Genomic DNA, 22660 nt, shown 5'->3' on the forward strand with positions numbered 1-22660 from the left:
GAGCAGTGTTGTCTCCTGAACACTGCCTAACTCAGCCTCTCTAGGCTGGGAGCAGTGGGTGGGTTAGTTTGAAGGGTTCCCATTACACACCCAGGTTAACTCTGCTTAGAATCACATGGGCAGACATGGGAGTGAGATCTCTGCCAGTGGATGCAGTGATGGCAAGGAGCACCCTGGGGCACTGGTCTGACTCTGACTGTCATGGTCTGGGGACCTTTCCCAGGAGGCACTTTCCCTGTGGCCACCCTGATGGTACCTGTGGGTGTTTAATGGACAGGCAGAGGCATGTGGCAGTGGGAGCTGCAGTGCGAATGTCAGGCAATTCTACTGATGGGATAAGCTTTTTTACTGGTTTTAGTTTGAGTTTCTTTTGTGAAGCAAAAAGTTAAATCAATTATTTTAAGCAATTATTTTAAAATGGTAAAATGAAATACAGCTTAGGGAGAGGGCTTGTGTGTCTTTCAGCTCACCCGCAGGGCTTGTTTGGTGACTTCTCTACTTGTTTAGCAGTTCTGGCATCTACAGATGCACAGAACCAAAGAGTTGTATAGACAAGAAAGAAACAGCTCTAATCAAAAAAGTGAAAACATCATTGTCAGCTCAACCGTGTTTATCTGCAGCTAAGTCCTCATTAATTTCGTGTATCTGATATACTTTTACAAAGTGTAGTGATAATGTGTGCAAGAGTACACTTTCCCTGATTAAGGGCTTCTTTGTATGGGACCACAGCAATTGCTGCCTTCACCAGTTTCACCAAAGCATTTTGGACAATATTGAGCTTTCTGTGCCTGGCTGGCCAGAAAGGGGGATGCCTCTGTTTGTACAGAGTGGGTTTCATTTTATTGTTATATAAATTGGTTCCTTGTTCATTACAATCAGCTAATTTCCATGCCTTCTTAGGTCTTCACAGGATCCATGCAGGGGGCATCTGCAGGTGGGATCAAGATCACTGAAGCAGATCTTGATAGTGTGTACCAGCTGTAGATATATTTTGTCTCTCTGGGCTGCAGGTTCCCCTTGATCCGGCTGCAGAAGAGAGGGAGCTCTGTTGTGTTTTGTGCTGTGCATGGTGCTACCAGATTAAGAGTTGTGCTGCTGAATGATAGGAAGAGGGGAATTGCAGGGGGAGACTACAAATACCTGAAGAATTTTACCATTGAAAAACATTTTTATGTTTTATAGTCTAAATATGACCTTTGTAGCAAAAAAGCATAAACGTTTAGACCAGTTTTAAGATACATTTTTAGTGTGCCTGATATTTTAGTGTGCATGATATTTTGTAAAATACCTGAAGCATGTATTTATCTCAAAATGATTTGTTAGTAAAGCAGTGATATGTAGTACAACAGCTGTGATCAGCTGTGACAAACTGCTTTGATTGAGTGCTGCACCACGATTGTTTCAAAACCCTGAAATCTCCAGCATCTCAGTGGCATAAACGTTGCCTGTGTCAGGTCCCACAATAACTTTGTCATGGTTATAAGGGGAGAGTTCAGTCAAAAAATTGCCTTTTTGCTTGCTTTCTGCCAGGTTGTGTGAAATTCAGACTCTGGCAACTAGGACTGAATCTGAGTCCCCAGTCTCACATCAGTAAGTTTCAGGGTCAGGAGCTGAGACAGCAAACTGTGGGGACCACCACACTGCATGAGATGCTCCTGTCTGTCTTGCCCTTCCTCCTCCCCAAGAAATACTTCTCTGCATGGGGCAGGGCTGGACTGGATTTTCCTTTTTCTAAGTTTAGGTGGGAGGCAACATGGTCCCCAGCAGGGCAAGCACAATGTGCCCACGTGTCACAGGGTTTTTTCAGGGGAAGGGCAGGACATAGCGAAGTGGTGAGTCGGTCCTGCACACTCCCCAAACCATTGCTGGACTGCTGAGCAGTCTGAGGGTGCTGGCTTAGACATTTCTGGGTTCCAGTGGCACTTACAGCTGGTTCCCAAGAACACCTCCTGCCACAGCCTCTATTGTGTTTGGGGAATTCCCTGATTTGTGGGGACAATCAGGCAGGGAGGATGGATATACAGACCTTGCTGTCTTTTTGCTCTCATTTTCCCTGACTTAAGGTAGTATTTACTTGTCCAGTGACAATTTATAGACCAGTGTAACTGAGGTTGGTGTTTGGCTCTCTGTGTCTCTTCCGCCAGCTGCAAACCAGAGATTGTGGTGTTCAGTAGGGATGGGTGAATAATTCATGGCGTGGCTCCGTATTAAACAGATGTTGCCTCTCCGTTTGCAGATAGCCTGCAAATGGATTGCATTCTTTCAAATTTATTTGTTGTTCTAAATTATTCACCAAATACTTTCTGTAAATAATTTTATTGGCTATAGTGCATTCCGAATATGAATTTGAGGCCTGCCTTATGTGAGAGTTTGTCATTGCTGATTAAAACTTGTTGTTTCAGCAACTCTGCCTCCCAGCAAACTGGTCATATAGAGCCTCTGCAGAAAGTAATACAAAGACAATATAAAAACATTAAGAGTGAATGTTTCTGTGTTTTTTTTTCTTTCTTTACTACTGCTGCAGCTGTAATACTCATCCACCTCACTGGGTATTGTGAAGATTGGAAAAGTGTCGTGTGAATTTGAAATGCTGTCTATGCAGATAGCCATACCCCAGTCCTGGGTGGTATGCGTGGGTGGTATGTGGTTTTCTATGGTCCAGCTACTGCTGAACCAAGCAGTGAACCATGAGACCAAAGCTGTGTTAACAAATAAAATGGGTGAGGGCCCAGGAAGCAAGTAGCATGTCATGGTTTGGCTCTCATCCATATGGCTGAACTGCTTTCCTTCCTCAAATATGTCATTAGTGACTTACAGACATGGTTTGTGGCTTGTGCTTCCCTCAAAACCTTCCCAGGTAGGCTTTCCTGGGAGTCTGAACCTTTCCCACATGCTGTGTAGACATATGGATGTGTGGATGTCCCTGTCTTTGTGTCCTTTCCAGCATCACAGGAACATGTTTAATTGCATACAGATTTCTCAGTTGTGTTGCCTGAAGCACTGGGTGGGTTATTTTTTTACTTGAAGATCCATTTAGCATGTGCTTGGTGCCCATTCCCTGGGATCTATGGGAAGGGTGGTGTCCCCAGATATGGGCTGGGAGGGGACTTCATCTGCCTGATTTACTGTCCACTGGGAAACGTGGCAACCTGGGAGGTGAAACTGGGAATCTGGATGGTGGCTTGGGTTTCTTGTGCATGTTCCTATTAACTCAGGTTAGATCATTGCAGAGAATGATGACAGTTCATGCAGGTAGATCCCTAGGTACATTTTTTTTCTCATTAATGTGTAAATGTTGCAATGTCCTGTTATGGCTATACAAAATTTTTTTTTTTTTTTGATGTTATAATAATTTTTTTCAAGTTGAACTGATAAGAAAGATCCTTGGGGTGTGTAGAAAATACAACCCCCCAGCATAAAACTGGGAGTCTCTTTTTTTGATGGTGTATTATTTGAGGTTTTTTATACCCCACTGTTTTTTTTTTCAATAGTAAAAATAAACAAAAAAGTTCTTGGTGAGGAGCCCATCAACTCCAGTCCTTGGGCAGCCCTGCCCAGGAGACAGTCTGCTGGGAATTTTTTAGGTAAGAAGGGACAAAGCTTCAGACACAGGGACTGACAGGGACTGAATTGAGAGAGAAGCTACAGTCTTTTAAAACCTCTTTTATATATTTCTTCTTTCATGATTGCACCTAGCACTGTCCAGGATTTCTTTTAGCATTGTAGGTAAAGAAATAGGTTAAAGTGCAGGAAAATAAAGACTCATCAGTGTTAAATGAGATATGTGGACCCCACCTGGCCATACTTGCTCACTCAAATTAAGAAGCATAAACTTAAGTTTCATAGAAGTAGAAAAAATGCAGGCTTGGTTTGAAAAGGACAGAGTATCTCTTCTGCTCTTGTTTTAACAACTCAAGTGCTGATGGCCATTGAAACTCTGTGGAGTTTGTAAGCTGTTAAGTTTTGTATTTAGTGTCAAATCAAATACATTGGTGGAAATGACAAGTTTAAGTCTGATGCAGGCTTGCTTCACCTCTAAAAATGACCTCTACAGTAGCTTTTCACTTTACATTTTGTCAGAGCTAGGGAAAAAAAAAAAAAAAAAGGAAATAAATAAGAAAAAGAAAAAGGTTTCCTTAAGATCTTAGCCCTTCAGGTTTTCATAGGTAAGAGCACGCAAAAACTTAAATATAGTAGAAGTGTTGCCTTGGAAAAAATGAAGTTGTTGTTAAGTGTCTGAAATGGTTCTCTGTCACAGCTGTTTTTTAGGTGGGTTTGGTTTCAAAAGCACAGATGGTGGTGGTTTGGAGTTGTGCTAAAAATCTTGCTTGGTTTACAGAGCAAGACGTTCCTCGTCCAGCCCCTTTCTCAGTCAGCAAATGCAGCTGCTAAGACATTACTAGAGATATAGGTCTCAGGACTCTTTTCTCTTCCATCCTGCTATATATTCAGATGTGTATTAATGTTGTAATGAAATCAGGTGTTGTGAGACCAGTATAGCTGTATGAAAGTTCCCTGGTCCCAGTGCAGCTGGTGAGAGATGGGGCTGATAGTGGCAGCGCTGATGGCAAGAGATCTCATCACTGTCACCTTTGTCTGCAGAGGGACAGGCAGGAATTGATGTGTCCTTCTCATTGAGTTAAACTTGCTTCTTACTTAGATCATTTGTCCAATTTGTAGCTGTTGTGAGAGAACTGGTGTTGTAGAGGTTGGTGGTGATCCTGAGGCTTAATGGCAGGCCACCAAGAGGGTCTCTTGGCCCATGTCAAGTTATCAAGGGACTAAAGAAGTCACATATTTTGGGTTTGGTTTGGTTCTCCTTGCACCAGAGTGTTTCTGTTGGATGTAAACGCTGGGTGGAGGGCAGTGAAGAGCAGGCTGAAGGAGTCAGTGATGTGTCCTGAGCTGCTCAACATCTCCTTGCCACTGAGAAAGGGGATGTCTCCCTCCTCTTTCCCACTGTCCTACCAGGAGTGGGAATAGGTGCACCCAAGTCAAGTGTGAGTGTGTGTGTTTGGCAGCACGAGAGAAGGGCAGCACACACCTGTTCTTCCAAGCCATACCTGCGGGGTCACTAAAGGAGAGGGTTTATAACCTGTGGCTTCTTACACAATGTTATTTTCCTTTGAGCAGATAGGCTGGGGCCTCCTCTTGACATCCTGCTGGATTCCCTGAACTGCACAGCATTCAGCGTCCAGTGGCGGATGCCAAAGCAGCACACAAGCACCATCACAGGTTACACGGTGAGTGACCCTCTGTGCTGCTAGGTAGGGGATGCAGGACCCCTCAGGGTACACCTGTGGCACGAGGGAGCAAGCAGGAGAGCCCTCTGAGCAGCAAATCCTGCCATTGCCCACAGGGTGGCTAGGGGAGAGGGGGCTTGGGTGGATGGACCTGTGAGATGAACAAGCAGTCCATGTTTCAGCATCAGTTCCATGATGGGAAGTGGGGTTGGATGCTAAGGGAGTTAGATTGCTTTTCTGTTCTGTTTTCCATGTGAGGAGGATCTTGGTGCCCTCTGCAGCTGATAAAACAGTGAAGTAGAAGAGAGAAGTTGATATTACACTGTGCATATGAAGGGACACTCATGTTGATTTCAGGGCTGTTCGGGTCCTTTGACCTTTGACTCATCCTTCCAGACTGAGGCTTCCTTTAGCAGAAATTTCTTTTCCAAACTACACCTCCAAGCCCTCCCAGACTGGCAGCAGGTATGTGGGAAGTAGAGCTTCATGATGCCTCTTCCCCGGATAGATATTGTACTGCATAGGCCTGGGAGCCTAGACACAGCCTTAAATATATTAAAAGAGATGTTTTCTTTAAGTTCCATAAATTTTTTACATTAAGAAAAAATAATTGAAAAAAACCCAACTTTCTTCATTATTGCTTCAAGAGGTATTCCATAGTGATGAAGCTCAATCCCAAAATCAAAGTTAGTCAGTGGGGATTCCACACCAATATGTGTAATATCAAGTAGGGTTAGTTGGTTTCCTCTAACAAAAAAAAAGTCATGGATGGTTAAATCACCACTGGTTTTGTTAACATTTCCCATGGAAGGACTCGAAGTTTTCGGGAAAAAGTAATCCAAAATTTAGATTTATGTAGAAAGGTGAGAAACAGAAAACTTCTGACTACCTTTATTATTGATGTACCCTAAAAGACTGAGGAAAGTTCCTGAAATAGATATTTCTGGTACTCTTGCTCCTTCTTCCCATGGTGTATAAATGATACCAATGCAGCCCAGCTGCATGGTTCTTTTTATTGTAGGGAAAGTGCTTGTCATCTAGGACACCAGCAAGCACTTGCTATGGCCAGACCCCACTTCAGGTGGGCTCTATGTGTAGTTGAGTCCATTCTTCTGCATGAAAACAGAGGGGCAGTGTGTACCTGCCTTTTCTGTAAGACATGATGTTTTTCAAAGAGTTGCTGTATGTACTTCATAGTCACAAGTCACGGATGATTTTTGCTGTTCATGCAAGTACATCAAGCATCCCAGCTTGTTCATTTTCCAGCCTTGAGCTTCCCCTCCCAGGAAGTGTTCAAGGCCAGGTTGGATGGGGCCTGGAGCATCATGGTCTGGGAGGTGTCTCTGCCCATGCAGGGGGGTTGGAACTAGATGATCTTTAAGGTCTCTTCCAACCCAAACCATTCTGTGGTTCCATGTGTGGCATGATGATAAAACCAATGACAAAGAGCACTGATAGCGCTGTACCCAAGCTGTCTTGACTTTTGACCCTCTGGCATCTCAAGATCTCTATGCACAGGCTCTCCTTGGCTCATTACTCTGCAGTACACAGAAACAGGCATGAAGAGACATTTATGATGCAACAATTTTTATAATGACATAATCATGTAATGTAAATAGCTTCCTTATATGAAGCAAAATGCCCAACTTGTGCAGACCAGTCCCACAGATATTCAGCTGTCCAAGGTGGCCATGGCCAAGTGATGCGCAATTCAAGGTGTCAGTTCAAGTCTGCCTTGAAAGCCTGACTGTTTTTCACTTCAGTTCAGTGTGTACACTGTAAGATGGTGTCCTTTGGTTATCCTGACAACACTAGCAAATAGGAAGCTTTTTCTTGCTTTTGAAAAGCTAGGGGAACATAGGTTCAAATGCTGTCCGGGGTGTGGTAGCAATGCAATTTTTTTTAAAGCCACTCTGCAATATTGTATTATTGCATTAACTGGCTTGACTATGTCTTCTTCCCAAGGTCTTTTACTCAGAGGTTGAAGGTGACAAAGCAGTTAAACAGCTCTCACACGATGTTCCTCTGAGTCTGGATATGCTTAGCATGGTGAGTATTTCTTTTCATCAACAGGTTGAGCACTGGAGTGGAGCTTGCATATGGGAGCATGCAGCTGTGGGTTTGCTGCTGGCTTGTGGAAGATCCAAGCCTCAAACCAGCTCTGGGCATTGAGCAAAGGGAAATCACAATGTTTTTCTGTAATCCAGTCAGTCTGATACACTTCTGTTCCTTGTTGTCAGACTAGTTTGTCATGTAAAATTGATGGGACTTACTTGCTTCCTCATTGTACTGACCTCTGACATCTACTAAAACAGGATTTTTCATTTTTAATATGCATTTTCTGTACATTTCCATGCATGGAAGGGGAATCACATAACTCTATGCACAGTTAAAGCTGGAATATCGGAGCATGAGTATTATGGTCTCTGACACAGGTAAGTGTGTAAGTCAAAGGACACACAGTTTTTGGTGTGTTTTTTTCTCTGTTGCCCCAGGAAATACAGAATTCAAAGTTCAGTAGTGTTGCTTTAGTTGCAGTTGTGCAAATCTGTCTCTTAGAAGACTCCCTCTGCTTCTGGGTCTTTTTTGTTTCTTGAAAGCACTACTTTTCCTCCTTGTTTCCCATTTGCTCTCTTTCCTCTAGTTCTGTTTTCTTCCTTTAGTACTTCTTTGATTTCTTACTTTGCTTTCTTTCACTCTGCCTTTGTCTTTCCACCTTCCCTTTTTCTGTCTAATTTCTCCTTAAATTTCCTTTGTGAATTATCACCACCAATCCTGTTCTGCTGCACCACTGAGCAATTAGTGCTCAGATTAAAGCAATTCCTCTGTGCTTCTGGGTGGTTTTAATACTGTTAAAAGGGGGTTCTTGAAACATGCCAGTGCCTCCATGTTGGGAAGAAGCTGCCTTTTGAGTTCAGCAAGCTAGAATCAGTGGTTTTCCAGTCTCTGTTCAGGCAGAGAGCAGAGGAAGGTTTCAGGTTGGGCACTGTGAGGGGGCAGCTTTCATACCACACGCTGCAAAGGGCAGTCTGTCCATAAGCCAGGAACACTACCAGCACAGAATTCAAAGTCTTGTTTATGTATATGTACAGAGGAGCACTGAAGGATTTCCAATCTTAATTTGGTGATCCTCCTTCACAATTTGTTTTTTCACCTCTTTTCTCTTCTGTTGGTCTTCATTCTCCTTTATTTCCTCACCCCTCTTACTTCAGCCTCCCCACCTGATGTTCAGTCAAGTGCATTCACTGATTATTTCCTGATCCTGCTGGGCACTGCTCAGAAACCTTCCCCCTGAGAAATGTGAGTGAGAGGGATGTGCAGGCTTCCTGCAGTTTTCCGTCACTCTGGTTGTCAGTTCTGACTCTTGCAGGCTCCTGGCATCACAGCAAGTGAAAGAATCTTGTTCCTGTGATACTTTGTTTCTTTATTAATGCATTATTTTCTCTTTTCTGATCTTTATCTCTGTATTCCTCTCTTGATTTTTGGTTTGGTTTTTTTTTTCCCCAACAAAAAAACATTCTTCCTAGTAGTGTCAACAAAGATCAAACAACACATTGTTTCATTGTGTTTTTAATCTTAGCCCAGACGGCAGTAATTCATATTTACTGGGAGAACAGAGTCTGTATCCCAGTACTTACACACGTGAATAACAGCCACATAGACTAGTATATTCTGCAGCATTGACCTTATTTTAATTCCCTGACCTCTTATTTATGTGGGTTTGCCATCACTTTTTAGCACGTTACTTCATTAACAATCCCTATTTTTTTTTCCCAGGGTCAGCTTGAAGGACAAGCAATTTTTGTAAGTATTGCCTCACACAAATTTCATTGCATCTGTGATTCAAAATGAAATTGAACTTCCCTGACTTTCCCTCAGATTTGCACAGAAAAGTCGATTTAAGATGTTGATTCTACTTTAGCACTTACACAGAATCTTTTGTAGTCAAAATATGGTAAATAGGAACTAAAGTTCAAAACCCAAAGGTGAAAAAGGAAGAAATCTGTAGCTATAGTGGCTTCCTTTTTAGCAAATTTTAGCAATAAAATGTCCCATCGGTCATCAGAAGTACTTGTGGTTGTCCTGTTTTTCTGGAGGAAATTGTGTAATGTATCTGTGAGCTTTATCCAGGCAGAGGGAACTACAGGGGATGGGGACAGATGAATAGTCAAACACAGAGTGACAAGAAAGAACAAAACAGTCTGGCAATTGGAGAGGACATGGAGAGGAGCCAGAGCAGCCAGAGCTGAGGGAGAGGAGCACGGGAAGAAGCCAACCACGGAACGCCCAGGAGGAAGGAGTGGGAGACTTAACAACTAGTAGAAAACAGGTTTGAAAGACATACCAGCCCTCTTAATGGCTTTGCAGCTGGTGAAATACTCAGATTAATTATTTCCAGTTGTGCACTTAGTCCCGTCTGCTTCCTATGAGCAGTAAACAGATTGGGCAGAGAGTGAGAGGGGATGCAAGTAGGAGGTGCTTGGGTTTAGGTAGGATGAGGGCAATGACTTCAGTGTTTAACTGAGACATCAGCAATGTCTTGCAAATTATTTTTTCTCTGAGATCTCTTCTAGGAATGGAGAAATCCCAAAAAAGTTTGTGGATCTCATGCAGCTCTCATGGTCTGAATTAAGGGAAGTTTGGTTGTGCTGTAGGAGGCTGATGTCTGGATGAGACCTCAGGATGTGCTTGAACTGGGACTATCTGGTTCCATCCCAGCAGAGCCAACCCTGGATGATGGCATTTCAGAGTTCCATGCTGGATGCCCTTTTTTCTTCTTGAGAAAAAATAACACTTCCGAGGGGTACTTTTGGAAAAAGTATGACTGACTGGGATTAATAAACTCCCAGCTGTCATTAATCCTCAGGAAGTGGTGTTCTCACTGAAACGCTTTCTGTTATATTCATACCAAACTCTACAGAAATCTGCAATAGTTTTGTGGTAAAGTCTGCATAGTTCATGTTTCTGTTACTGTCTCCTCTGCTGGTGCTGGTTATGACCCCTCTGCTTTCACAGAGGCTTCTCTGGACTGTGTGAGGCTGTCCTAGCAAGAGCTGAACTGGGTAGCCTGATTCCGTGTGTGTGTGTGTTTGCTTGTGCCTGTGCATTAGCAGGGTGGATAATGTATTAAAGCTGTATTATGTCACCTTGTAATAGAGGAGATGTGAGAGCAGCCAGGAGAAATGTGGATGCAGTGCAGTTTAATAAGGCAGTTCTATTGGGCACAATATTAATAAAGTTGAACACAAAAAGAAATAGGGAAAAAAAAAAAAAGGAAGAAAAAGCTGCAGGCTTTAAAGTTGTGAGGTTTTATGTCAGTCACAGAGCCATGGAAAGCAATAGCAATCCCTTTCAAATCACCAAACACACCCATACAACAAGGGGAGTCACCAGTAGTGCAGGGCATGAGTTTGAGTTGACAGTGGATCAAGTGTCATTAAATAGAGCTCAGTTGCTGCTTTTTTTTTTTTTGTTTGTTTGGTTTTTTTTTTTTTTTTTGTTAGTTTTTTTTTGGGGGGGTTTTTTGTTGTTGTTGTTTTTTGGTTTTTTGTTTTTTTTGGATTGAAGCAAAATAAAACAGAAAACAGGTTTTCTTTGGAAGATAATTTGCAATCCAGATTTCAGTTTCAGCACGCTTGGAGGAAGGGCAAGCTGTGTGGCAGGGCAGGGAGAGTTATAAGGCTTCTGCACACATTTGACCCCTCTACCACAGAAAAGATATCATGTTGCTTTGCCCCATTCAAGCGTGTGAGATTGTAATGAAAATACCAAATGTCATTTTGTAGGGTTTTAGTGAGAGGGTTGTGAGTTTGGTGCCTAGTAGAAACTCATCAATAATGTAATGTCCACTATAATGCTTTGAAAGACAGAAGAAATCTGAGTGGAAAGAAAGACTACAAAAATGATGGACAGATCACTCTTCCATATACCATCTCAATTACATATATGTGAGGCTGCTCTTGTCTTTTCTGGGATGGAGAAAATCTGGGTTTAAGACTGTTCTCCTAAATAAAAGAGGGAGGAAAAAAACCCCAGCTAAATATGAAATATGTACACCCGGGTTCCTGGACAGCGAGGTATAAGGAAATATTTTTCTTCTCCAGAATCTCATTTGAAAGTACTCTGATGTGAGATAGGTATTCCCTGAGATTGCCATGGATCAAGGTAGCTTAATGATGTCCTGAATCTTTACATATTCACTAACATCTTGATTTTAAAGATTAGAAGGAATTTGATCTCAAAGATACAGATTATATGAAGACATTGCCAGAAGAAATAGGCAGGTAGCCATGGGTGTAAGGCAAGACAGAACCTGGCTAAGATTTTGAGGATACACTTTTTGAACTTAAAAAAACCTTAAAAAGTAGCTATTAGGACTTCAATCTTGATTGGCCTTGCAGTTAATGAGATTCATTCTGTTTAGTTTGTTCTAGACTTGAATTTGGAGGTAAAGATATGAGACAAGTACAACAATATTCCACCCTCTGCAGAGGCCAAGTTCCTGAATAGTCTGAAAGCAATAACACACATAACGAAGCATTTTTTCAGAAGATTGAATATAATAAAAAAGGATGCCAGCAGGATCCAATGCACACAGTTTAAATACAGACAGGCAGTATGTATGGCAGGGAAGATGGAATTACAGGAGCAGAAACATCAGAACTGTCACCAGGAGGACTTGCTGGGTTTTCAGACCATGTTTTGAAAAGATCTGGGTCACTTCAGCTATGAGACTGTAAGACTCAGATAAATCTTTCTCTGTGAGTGTTCTTGCTGCCTCTCTCTTGGCAGTTACATTTCCAGCATTGGTATATTCTCTCCCAGATGAATTCAAATCATTCAAGCAGATCAAGGGTGAATGATGGAAAAACAGGATAATGGTCCATAGTAATTGGAAATTGGTGATGGAGCTCCAAAACTGCAGCTAGCAAAATGACAGATGGCAGGGTGTTGCCTAATAGTGTTGTAGTAATAACATAAGTTCCCTAAAGAATAAAAAGGGTGAGTTTGTCCAAAAGATGGTCATAAGGAAATTTAGCAGTTAATAAATTTTGGCATTGTTTACTATTTTACTGCAACTGGAAAAGCAGATTTAAAGTCTATTCCAATGTGAAAAGAAAGGAGATATCTATATTTTTGCATGCACGGCGAATAATGTTTTTAATAGCAGAGAATGAAAAGCGGAAGAAAAATCTCTGCAAAGGAGGTTTTTATAAGTGCCTTTTTTCACTCAGAACAGTCTGTGGTGTGGAACCTGGTACTTCTGTTTATTGTATACGCTGTCAAATTTGTAAATCTGTGATTTACATCTCTCAATGCAGGCTGCAGGTACAGAATTCTGTGTTTGTATACACACATACCCACGCTCCACTAAAAACCAGAACTTAATGTCTGAAGCTGATCTATGCTATGTATGCCAACTGGTGATAAAATGTAATTTTTTGGGGTGACATTTGCCAATTTCTGGGAGACTTGACCAGTTTCCTTTGACCACTATCTAGCAGCACAGGTTCCTCATGTAGGGATTAACATTGCCTCCCTTACAGCTGATGTTCATGGGTTAATCTTTCAGTATTTATGGCAGAAGGACAAACAAGAGAAGTGCTCACTTCAGGTCAAGGCTGATAGTTAGGCTAGGAAAATTGTGAGAGGCAATGGGGCTGATCCGTGAGAAATTAAAAATCATCAGTTCACACTGCAACAGCTTGCTTGATTCTCAGGAACTTCTACGATCTCTGAATTTAAAACAAAAACAAAATAATAAAGAAAATGCACCCGACTGATAACAAATGCCAGCACTTGGCTCAGGGGAGGGAATACTATGTGACTTTGACTTCACCAGCAAAAAAGCTGGACAGTGAATGCAAACAATCTGAAACATTATGAGTTATGCTGAGAAATGGGTCCAGGTCACCCTGTGGACTCCCCTGGGGATGAAGCTGCAGCTTGAGAGGAAACATGTGATGCTGTTTGTGTTTGTTGCTTCTGAGCCGGGCTGGGGACAATCCTCCCAGGAGGTCACATGGAAAATGCCCTGTAACATCCCTGCATCCCAGCTCACAGCACTGCCTACAGTTACATGGGAGAGCTTTAGCAATGTTCTTGTCTTCTCTTCTCTTGGCTCTGGTAGGAGGTTGTCATCGGGGATCTAAAGCCAGGCACTCCCCATCGTGTTAGTGTTGGAGCATATGGCTGGGCAGGGAAAGGACGACCCAGCATGCCCAGAGATGTGACAACCTTATCCCAAGGTAACACTGCATACACGTCCTTCTGCTGCAAAAAGTGGCTGGTCACACAGGGCAGGTGACACTGCAGGTTGCTCACATCTGAATCGCTGTCATCTGCAATATGCTGCTGCTGTTGCTTTTCTAAAAGTACAGGGGCTGAAGGGGGCAACAGGGAAAGGGAGAAGCCTCTAAATTTGCTTCCTAAGTCTGTGGCTGCTGGGTTGTTAGCCTGTCCTCCTCTCTGATACTGTTCTTTTTCACTTCTTCTGGCTTAGACAAATGTATGACCCCTGCACCGCCTGATCAGCCCCAGATCGTGGTAGTTTCTGATTCAGAAGTTGCATTATCCTGGAAGCCTGGAGAGAGTGAAGGAAGTTCTCCCATCCAGTACTACATGGTGGAGTTTATCAGGCAAGTTTGCCCATGGAGTCTGAATTTCAGTGTCTGTGCAACATAGCAGGCTTTTCACCTACAATGCACTATTTAATTTACATATAGATTCTTCTCATGGTTTATTTACTTACTCTGTATAGTGCACTTACTTTTCCTCTTGAAGTGTGTTGAATTGCCAGAAATAATCTGATTTTTTATAAAATCACCAGTAAGTCATAATTTCTGATTGAAGAAAATACAGTCTAACTTGCTCTGTTTCCTCTGATAAAGGCCTGGCTGTGTGAAATTTTAAGTTAGTCCTGTCATGAAAGGCTGTCAAACCAAACTGAGAAAAGAGTCTATGGCAGAGCAGTTTCCCTGGGCTGGAGTACCCCGGGCTGCTAAATAAATAATTTGGGGATTGCAAACTCAGTATGTTGGGCAGTTTTACCTGACAAAAGCATTCTGGGTCTTGAGCTTGCAGGAATTGGACTTTCTTTGTTATCCTAATACTAGTCAAGTTTACATCAAAAGTTGGCTTTTCTATTTAGATTTCTTGGGGCGAGTGTTGGTGGAGTTTCCTTGATATTTTTGTTTTTTTGTTTGTTTGTTTTTCATATTGAGCTCTCTAAAATTTGCAGTGATAGAACTGAACTGTGAAAAGTTGCTGATAAAGTTGATTTTATAAGGTGCATATGAAAGGTCAGAAGAAGGTTATTGTATCCGAATGCATGAACAAGTATTCATTGTCAGTCAGCACCCAACTGTTAATGCAGTTGTGTAAGCTCATATCTGTTTGTTTTTGTGTGTTTGACCCTGTGTTTGGCCTTACATTAAATGCAAAATTCAACCTTTGGAAGTTTAATCCTTTGGGGGAATAGCTGGTTACAGGTTTTAGCTGAAGTTCCTGGATAAGGAGAGACAATTGCTTTTTTAACTACTCTGAGCTGTGAAGGTCAAAAAATCGTTCTTCAGAAAAACATGTTCATTTTTAAGAAAGAATTGTTATTGTAAAAACAGACAGAAAGGACTATTGGTTTTCAATGCTCAGTGTCTGTCTGCAACCTAAAATGTACTGATATAATGAAAAGAATTCCCAGGCTGGAAGCCTGCTTGTGAACTGTTGTTGCACTTTGTGTTTGAATCAGAATGCCCCATATTTAGTGGGAAGCCATCAAATGCTGATTGCACTGGGAGGCAGGCCCTGAAGAAGAGGACAGGCTGAAGATACATTATATGAAAAATCTGCTATAGCAATGGCATGAAATTTCTCCAGTACCTGTTTTTCAAATGCAGTCATAACCTGATCCTTTTTTTCTTCTCCCCATCTCTTGTCTCTCATGTGCTTGGTGAAGGGGGAAGGGATTTTGTTGAGTTTTGACTGACTGCACTTCTGTCATCTCTGAGCTTTTGCTAGAAAATGGAGCCTGCAGCTTTATGTGCACTTCATCACAGCACCAGGAGCTTGCTAATGGAAGAAGGGGGCAAAATTGTCCCCATCTAACACAGTGAAAGTGTACCCTCAAATGTTTCTGTTCAGCTGCAGAATGGAAAGCTGCCTTCACTGTTTAGGTTGGAGGATACGAGTAATTGAAATTTCGATGTTTCATTGTTTTTAGATTTAGGGAAAGAATTTGCTAACAGCACTGTGTTTTGATTATGCTATTTAGTTTGAGATTTTAAGCTAAGCTTGGAGAGTGTTTGTTAATTTTGGGATTATGCTCTCTTGGACTTGGAAGCTTGGTTATATATTTAGAGAAACTTCAATGAGCCATAAGCCCTAGTGGCACTTAGAGGCAAAGATTTAACTTTAAGCTTCATTGTCTTTTGCTGTTTGTAGTTTTAATTACTATAAAGTGTATTAAAATGAGTTAGAATTGTTGAATTAAAACAATGTAAAACCAAAACGAAAGACTGCAAATAGATTTACAATTAAATCCTTTTATGTCAAAGAAATACAATATTATCCTGTGCTTTTGGAAAAATAGTGGCTTTCTTATGCAAATCTGCAATGTCCCTTGGGTACAGCACAAATCTCTAAAAACTATGACTTCAAAAAATATTTCAGTTCTCTTAGGACTAACTTTATGACTTTAAATCTAAAAAACCATGTTGGGACACTGAGATGAGGGGATAACACTCTTTCCATTTGCTCAGCTGTGATATTGGGGATAAAATGACAATGCAATACAGTAATTGTGCACACACATCAGAATTTAATCACAACCAGAGCTAACTTGCAGCCTGTGTCTGGTTAGGGTCTGAATCTGGGCTTGAATTTGGGCATTTGCATGGATCTGTTGGTTTGCTGTAGGCAGTAGAGGGTTGCAGGTGGTTTCATATGTTGGACAGGCTGGGGTAACACAGGTTCTTGCTTGGGTCTTGACACCCAAGAGGACACTGAGTAGCCTACAGTTCCAACTTGGTTAGATGCTGAAAATGAAAAGGTATAATGTAGGTCTTATTGCTCCGTGCACAGTTCATAGGGACTGTTTGAAAGAATGTGTGAAACCCAAAACAGTTAAAAGGAATCTGTGGAAAATTGCAGAGTCAGTGTTAATAGTCTGTTGCTTTATGCCGGGAAGTATTTTATGATGAAAAATATTCTAATGAAAGCAGACAATAGACAAACATACTAGTCTGGGTGTTTTTTTTAAAGATACTATGAAAAAAATTATTCTCAAGCTTATTTCTCAAGTCTGTCTTGGGTATCTTCACTGAAATGCTCCAAATACTGAGATGTTTAGTATGTTGAATGCCTACACAATCTTCTAAACTTGGGGACTAACTTATCCAGATTTTTGTTTTCAGCAAGCTTCTACAGAATCACACATGTTTAGCAGAGTACCCCTTAAAAGGATCATCTGGTGCACAGGTGGACTCAACAGCTTTCAGTAATAATCTTGACATATAGGGGAAATGTGTCGGTATCTCAGTAGTGACATGAAACTTCTGCTGCAATGACCTAGGTAGGTTCTCCCAATAAAACTTCGAAGATATATCAGAATAGGGATGATAGGATAGAGCAGATTCACCATGGTATTGTGGACAGAATTCTTGATTAGTTGGAAGGCTTCCACCTGAAAAAAAAAAAGGTTGTATCCCTGAATCCGTTCCATGGTGAAGTAGCTGTGTCTGGCCCTGCACTGTACCAGGCAGTCATACTTGTTATAATTTGAAAAAAACCATGAAACAATAAATCTGATCAGGGAGACTCCTCCTAATAGCCAGAAAAAAATATCTTTAGTGCCACTTTCCTGATTAATGCATGAAACAGATACATCTGCTGCAACACTTACTCTTTGTGAGAGTTAAATCCTTGGAAAGGTAATTAACAAAGAAAGATGAGTGGAAGGTATAGAAATTAGAGAGGAAATTCTTAACAATACTAGACAGCATCAGAGTAATATTAAACAAACAAAATTAATTTGGAAAATTGTCTACTTTTTCTTTCCTGAGAGTTGAGCTGGCATACTGGTTGATATATTTTGTAGAAAGTGTCCCAATAAAGCCATATTATTATAATTGCCAATACTAATATCCCTGTAGTGAAGTATTTTCTGTATTGGGTATTTTCTGTAGTGAGTAATAATACGTTGCACTTGTCACCATACTTGCTATTTGTAAAAATAAATAAAAAGTAGAGCTGAATTTTCCACTTGAAATGAGTACAAGCATAGCACAAAAGAACAATCAAAACCTGTATAAAAACTGGATTGTTAGCAGGTTCTTCACCCTGTTAAATATTTTCCAGGTGATTTTATGAGGAAGTACAAGTGAATGTAAAATTTCTGTTCTCTGCATCAGAAAAATTTCCACTTCTAAACTGAGTCAGTCCCCATATTACAATGTAAAGTGGTGATACAAATGTTTTGGGACAGAATTCTGCTCTTGATTTCTATCTGTCCAGTCCTGTTGACTTTATCCTCATGTTTATGATCTTAAAACCACTCTGACCCTGTCACTTGCCAGAGTTTTACTGTATGGCATTTCTGTGTTGGAGATTCACAGCTGTGACTTCAAGAGCAGAAAATGCCTGTGGAAGTGGTCTGATTTCTCCATGCAAAGATGAATCATTTGGAGCAGTCCTGTGAAGTCCTGGCTGAAGCCAGAGAGATCTTGTAACTCCACAGAAAGGCAGGAAAAATAGCATCAGAATGAGCCCTTCCAGTGTAAAATTTGACACAAACTGAATTCTGCTGCAAAAAAGACCACAGATAGTTTTCAACAAAAGGTTACCAGCTTAGAAAACACAGAAGCTGGCTGGCCCTGGACACCATCACCGTCTGAGTTTATTGTGTTCCTCTCCACATCTGTTTGCCATTTTTTCACCCTATACCAATTTGTTCACACAGGGAACGTTCTGGAGAAATAACAAAGGTTGGATGATAAATCTCCTTTTACCCCTCCTTCAGCTGCAGATGCTTACATGTTTGCAGGCATTTCCTTTATTATTCACTTCTGCGGAAGAAAATCTTGTGAAGTTAAAGGCCTAGGCTAGGGTTTGTGATATCTTCTGAATCTTCATAGGGTGCAATAGGTCTCTTCCTTGTATGTGTGTTCCCATTCAGCCACAGGCATCAGCAGGATCTGTTGCAAAGAGACTGTGAGGCAGCTCTTGAGCTAGCAGGGATTTCCTGGAGTGGAATTAGAGAAAAAAGAGGGGGGAAAAAAAAATGTGTACAGGAAAACTGAAAACACCACTAAGCAAGAATGTGAAAGGAAGCAAAGGTAACAGCTTTGGGCTGGAACACACTATGAATTTTCACTTTGGCCCAGCCTCAGGGGAGGGAAACAATGAAGGAGTAGTCAAAATAAGTGTGCTTCTTTCTACCAGGAAGGGCTGATAGAGGGTGATTTAAGATGGTCTGTTAAGCTGTCATTGCATCTTGTTCATTTCTCTGATTTTATTTTTACTATTAGCAAGACAATGAAATATTCACACCCTGTGTGCTACAGTGCACAGGATCCAGGCAGCTGGGAGCTGCTGCTTTGTTGCTGTGCTGGTCCTGCACAAAGCAATGAAACCCCAGTGATCAGTAAGTGTTGTATTGACTGGTAAAAGAAAATGTACATTAACTCTGGCATTTCCTTCCAGCTGCAAATAAACAAATACAAAATGCCTGCCTTGTGCTATAATTTTCACTGTAAGACTGCTGGAAACATTTGCAGCTAGTCCTATGTAAACATTGCTAGATTCAGGGAGCACTTGGAGGTTATTTCCTGTAATAAATATTGCAGGAATGTCTTAGAAAAGAAAATGGGAATAATTTTCTCTGAAAGTAATTTCTGTCCCTCTTTTACTTTCATAGGCTTCAATTTAAAAAATTTTCAGTGACCTAGAGTTAAAGTTTACATTTTTGTTTTGCTTTTTATTTGTTTGCTATCTCATTCCATTCTCTCTTTGATAAGAGACCACTTTCAGAGAAAGTAGAAATTTTGTGAAAGCATCAGAATACCTTCTCAAAGTATTTGAAACAGCCCTTCCCTTTCTGATGTTGTTCTGCAGATGAACTTAAACATTTGAGACCAAACTGCCATGCAAGTAGTTGTACCGGTTTTAGATGGATTATAATGACAATAAAGCATCTATTGATAGTTGACTTCCAGTATCAAACAATCAGTCAATCAATCAAAAGTTAACTAGGCATTTTCCAGAGGCAGGCATGGGAATGCTCTTTCAAAATCCACATGCATTGTCCAGGTTATTGTTTGTGTGTTTTTTTTGGTGTTGGTTTCTTTCTTTGTTTTTTATTGTTGTTGTTGTTGTTTTTAATCTGTAGAGAAGACTTTGGATACAGGTTTTCCACTGTTGGTGGCTTAACTTGACTGTCCAGGAGACCAGATACTGGATTCTCCTCTTGCTAATGCTTGTGTATGTTTGAAGGAACTTAGTGGCATTAGAGCACAAACTCTTACAAATAAAGATCTTTCCCTCTGTTACGAACTTTTGCTTTATACAGCCAATTGACCTACTTGAAAACTGTGAACCCCAAACCCATGAAAACAGATAAACAGAACTTGATTTGTCAAACTGCTCTCCAAACCTCTCTGGGTTCATATGCAAAATCTGAATATTGGTTTTTTATCACTACAGTTTTGATCTCACAGGCTTTGCAGCTTGGTAATGGTTTCACAGTCCCTTTAAGAGTGAAGGATTTCAGCGATGATTTAGCAGGCTCATATCTCATTTATCTTGTGTATTTCCCAGGAAAGTTTAAAGGCAATTAATTTATACAGACAGCTTTAATTATTTATTATCTTGACTTCTTTTGATCCTGAAGGCCAGACCTTGACAGCAATTGGACAGTAATAAGAGAGCAGATCCAGATGGAGTCCATGGTTCTCAAGGGACTTCTCCCAAATACCAAGTATCAGTTTGCCGTACGAGCTGCAAACTCCTTTGGATCCAGCCCTGCCAGTGCTCCGAGCGATGTAATCCGGACATTCAGTGAGTAGAACCAACTTTTTGTGATTAAGGCTATATAAAAATAAAGCATGCCTGTAAACAAACTGCATGTGGGGCAGCTTGTGGAGGGCCTGTTGGTGGGAAGAGCTACACACCAAGCACAGGCACTCCCAGTCTGATGCCTCTCACTCCTGTCCATGGAGCTTTCAGCGTCTTGTGCAAGTCAAGACAGAAGCAAAGATGTGAAAAGCTCCAGGCAGAAGTGCTCTCATGCTCTTTCTCTGCTCTAGGGACCATCATCAAGTATTCTTGGATTGCTATTTACTGCCTTCTGTGCTGTCTTCACACAGAACTGATAAGTGAATATCATGAGGAGAAATGAAAGAGACGGGTCTCTCATCCTTTTTTTTTTTTTTTGTTCCTGTTCTTTGAAAGAGCACTTTGCATATTATGTTTATAATTTAAACAACTCAGATAGACCAAAGAAAGTCTAGATTGTATTCTGAGTGCTAAGGCTCTGAAACTATTAAACACAGTCATAAAAATAGTGAGATAAACAAGTGAATATCCCTGTTTGATTAGAAGCTGCAAAGCAAGTGATAGATGAAAATACATTCAAATATACCTGAATAATCACAACCTGTTAATAGATACATTCACATTTTTGAAGCAAGGTAGGCTATGCACAGTGCAATAAGGAGTAGGTCCTATGCACATCTGATGATCTTCCTTGGGATATAATCCTTTTTCAGTGGTAGTGTCTCTGTGGTATGGTGGTATTGCTCTTCATCACCCCCAAAGTCATAGCGTTATGTGAGAATCCCAGATCAGCCAATGCCAAACCATGTTGCCAATTGTATAAATCATGTCTCTCACACAGCACAAAGTCCACACTCAGAGAATCAAAGAATCAGTAAGGCTGGAAAAAACCTCTAAGGTCATCAATTCCAACCATCAAACCAACACCACCATGGCCACTAGACCATGCCCTGAAATGCTATATCCAAGCATTTGAACATTTCCAGGGATGGTAACTCCACTTCCCTGGGCAACCTATTCCAATGCCTGAGCACTCTTTCAGTGAAGACATTCTTCCTAATACCCAATCTGAACCTTCTCTGGCACAATCTAGAGGCCATTTCCTCTCATCCTGTTACCTGGTGCATGAGGGAAGAGCCAAACTCCTATCTCACTAAAAACTCCTTTCAGCAATGAGGTCTCCCCTCAGCTTTCTCTTTTGTAGACTAATCAAACCTCAGCTGCTCCTTATAAGGCTTGTGCTCTGGACCCTTCACCAGCATGGCTGCTTTTCTCTGGCCATGATCCAGCATCTCAATGTCCTTCTTGGAGCAAGGGGCCCAAAACTGAGCACAGGATTCAAGGTGTGGCCTCACCAATGCTGAGTGCAGGGGCACTATCACTGCCCTAGACCTGCTGGCCACACTATTTCTGATAGAAACCAAGATGCTGTTGGCCTTCTTGGTCACCTGGGCACACTGCTGGCTCATATTTAGCCAGCTGTCAACCATCATCCTCAGGTCTTTTCCTCTGGGCAGATTTCCAGTCACTCTTCCTGAAGTCTGTGGTGTTGCATGGGGTTGTGACCGAAAATCAGGACTCAGCACTTGACCTGGTTGAATCTCATACATCTGACCTTGGCCCATCAATCCAGCCTTTTCCAGGTCTGCCTGTAGAGCCTTTCTACCCTCAGGCAGATCAGCACTCCTGCCCAGCTAAGTATCATCTGAGACTGAGGGGAGGAAGCAGAGCCCCAGCTGGCAGACTATGAGGACTAACTGAGATATATCCTAAATGTGCCAAAGTATTTATTGTGTTTAAAAGGTTTCAGTAGTTTTCAGTTCCAGTTTGGAAGTCATTTATAGGGGACAGAATACTATGCAAGAAAATGACGGTATAATTTTAGCAGATTCATGAACTATTAAAATAGAGCAAAATCTGACTTTTTTTTCTTTTCTTACCTACATCGTCAGTTGCAAATCATCTTTAATTAACTGGTAGAAAACAAGCTGCTGATATTTGGGTAGGACTGTGAGCTCTCCAGGTAGAATTTGCGTGCTACAGAAATGTGGAGCACATCCCTAGTTATCCCCCATTTTTGCCCACTAAGGGTTTCTTTCTAAATACCCTCCCTAACTTGAAATGCCTTGTTTTCACTGACTCTCACACAGCAGTTTCCATTCTTTTTTTCCATGTGTCCTAAAATCAATCCCTTGAGCAGTTTGCATGAAGGTTTTCAGGGCTGCTGAACTCATAAGTTTAATTTTTGAAGCATTTGTTTGGTTGTGAAAACCAGCATGCTCTGGGCTTTCTTGGCCCCTGGATCCTTAATTCTCAGTTCCTGCTGCCTCAGACACCCTTTTGTGCTCCTCAGTATCCAGTTTATCTTT

At 41.3% G+C, this 22660-nt stretch overlaps 1 protein-coding gene across 2 annotated transcripts in view; it reads left to right on the forward strand.

The window, feature by feature from the left end:
- EGFLAM (EGF like, fibronectin type III and laminin G domains) overlaps positions 1-22660 on the forward strand; it is a 73120-nt gene that overhangs the window by 12921 nt on the left and 37539 nt on the right. For both annotated transcript variants that reach the window (XM_071730643.1, XM_071730642.1), the window contains exons 2-7: positions 5134-5243; positions 7209-7292; positions 9021-9047; positions 13375-13492; positions 13747-13882; positions 20128-20294. In XM_071730643.1, the coding sequence (XP_071586744.1) occupies positions 5134-5243; positions 7209-7292; positions 9021-9047; positions 13375-13492; positions 13747-13882; positions 20128-20294 (642 nt within the window). The remainder of the gene's footprint in view (positions 1-5133; positions 5244-7208; positions 7293-9020; positions 9048-13374; positions 13493-13746; positions 13883-20127; positions 20295-22660) is intronic.

The sequence above is a fragment of the Heliangelus exortis genome, chromosome Z (assembly GCF_036169615.1).
Source record: "Heliangelus exortis chromosome Z, bHelExo1.hap1, whole genome shotgun sequence".
In the NCBI taxonomy this organism is placed as follows: domain Eukaryota; kingdom Metazoa; phylum Chordata; class Aves; order Apodiformes; family Trochilidae; genus Heliangelus; species Heliangelus exortis.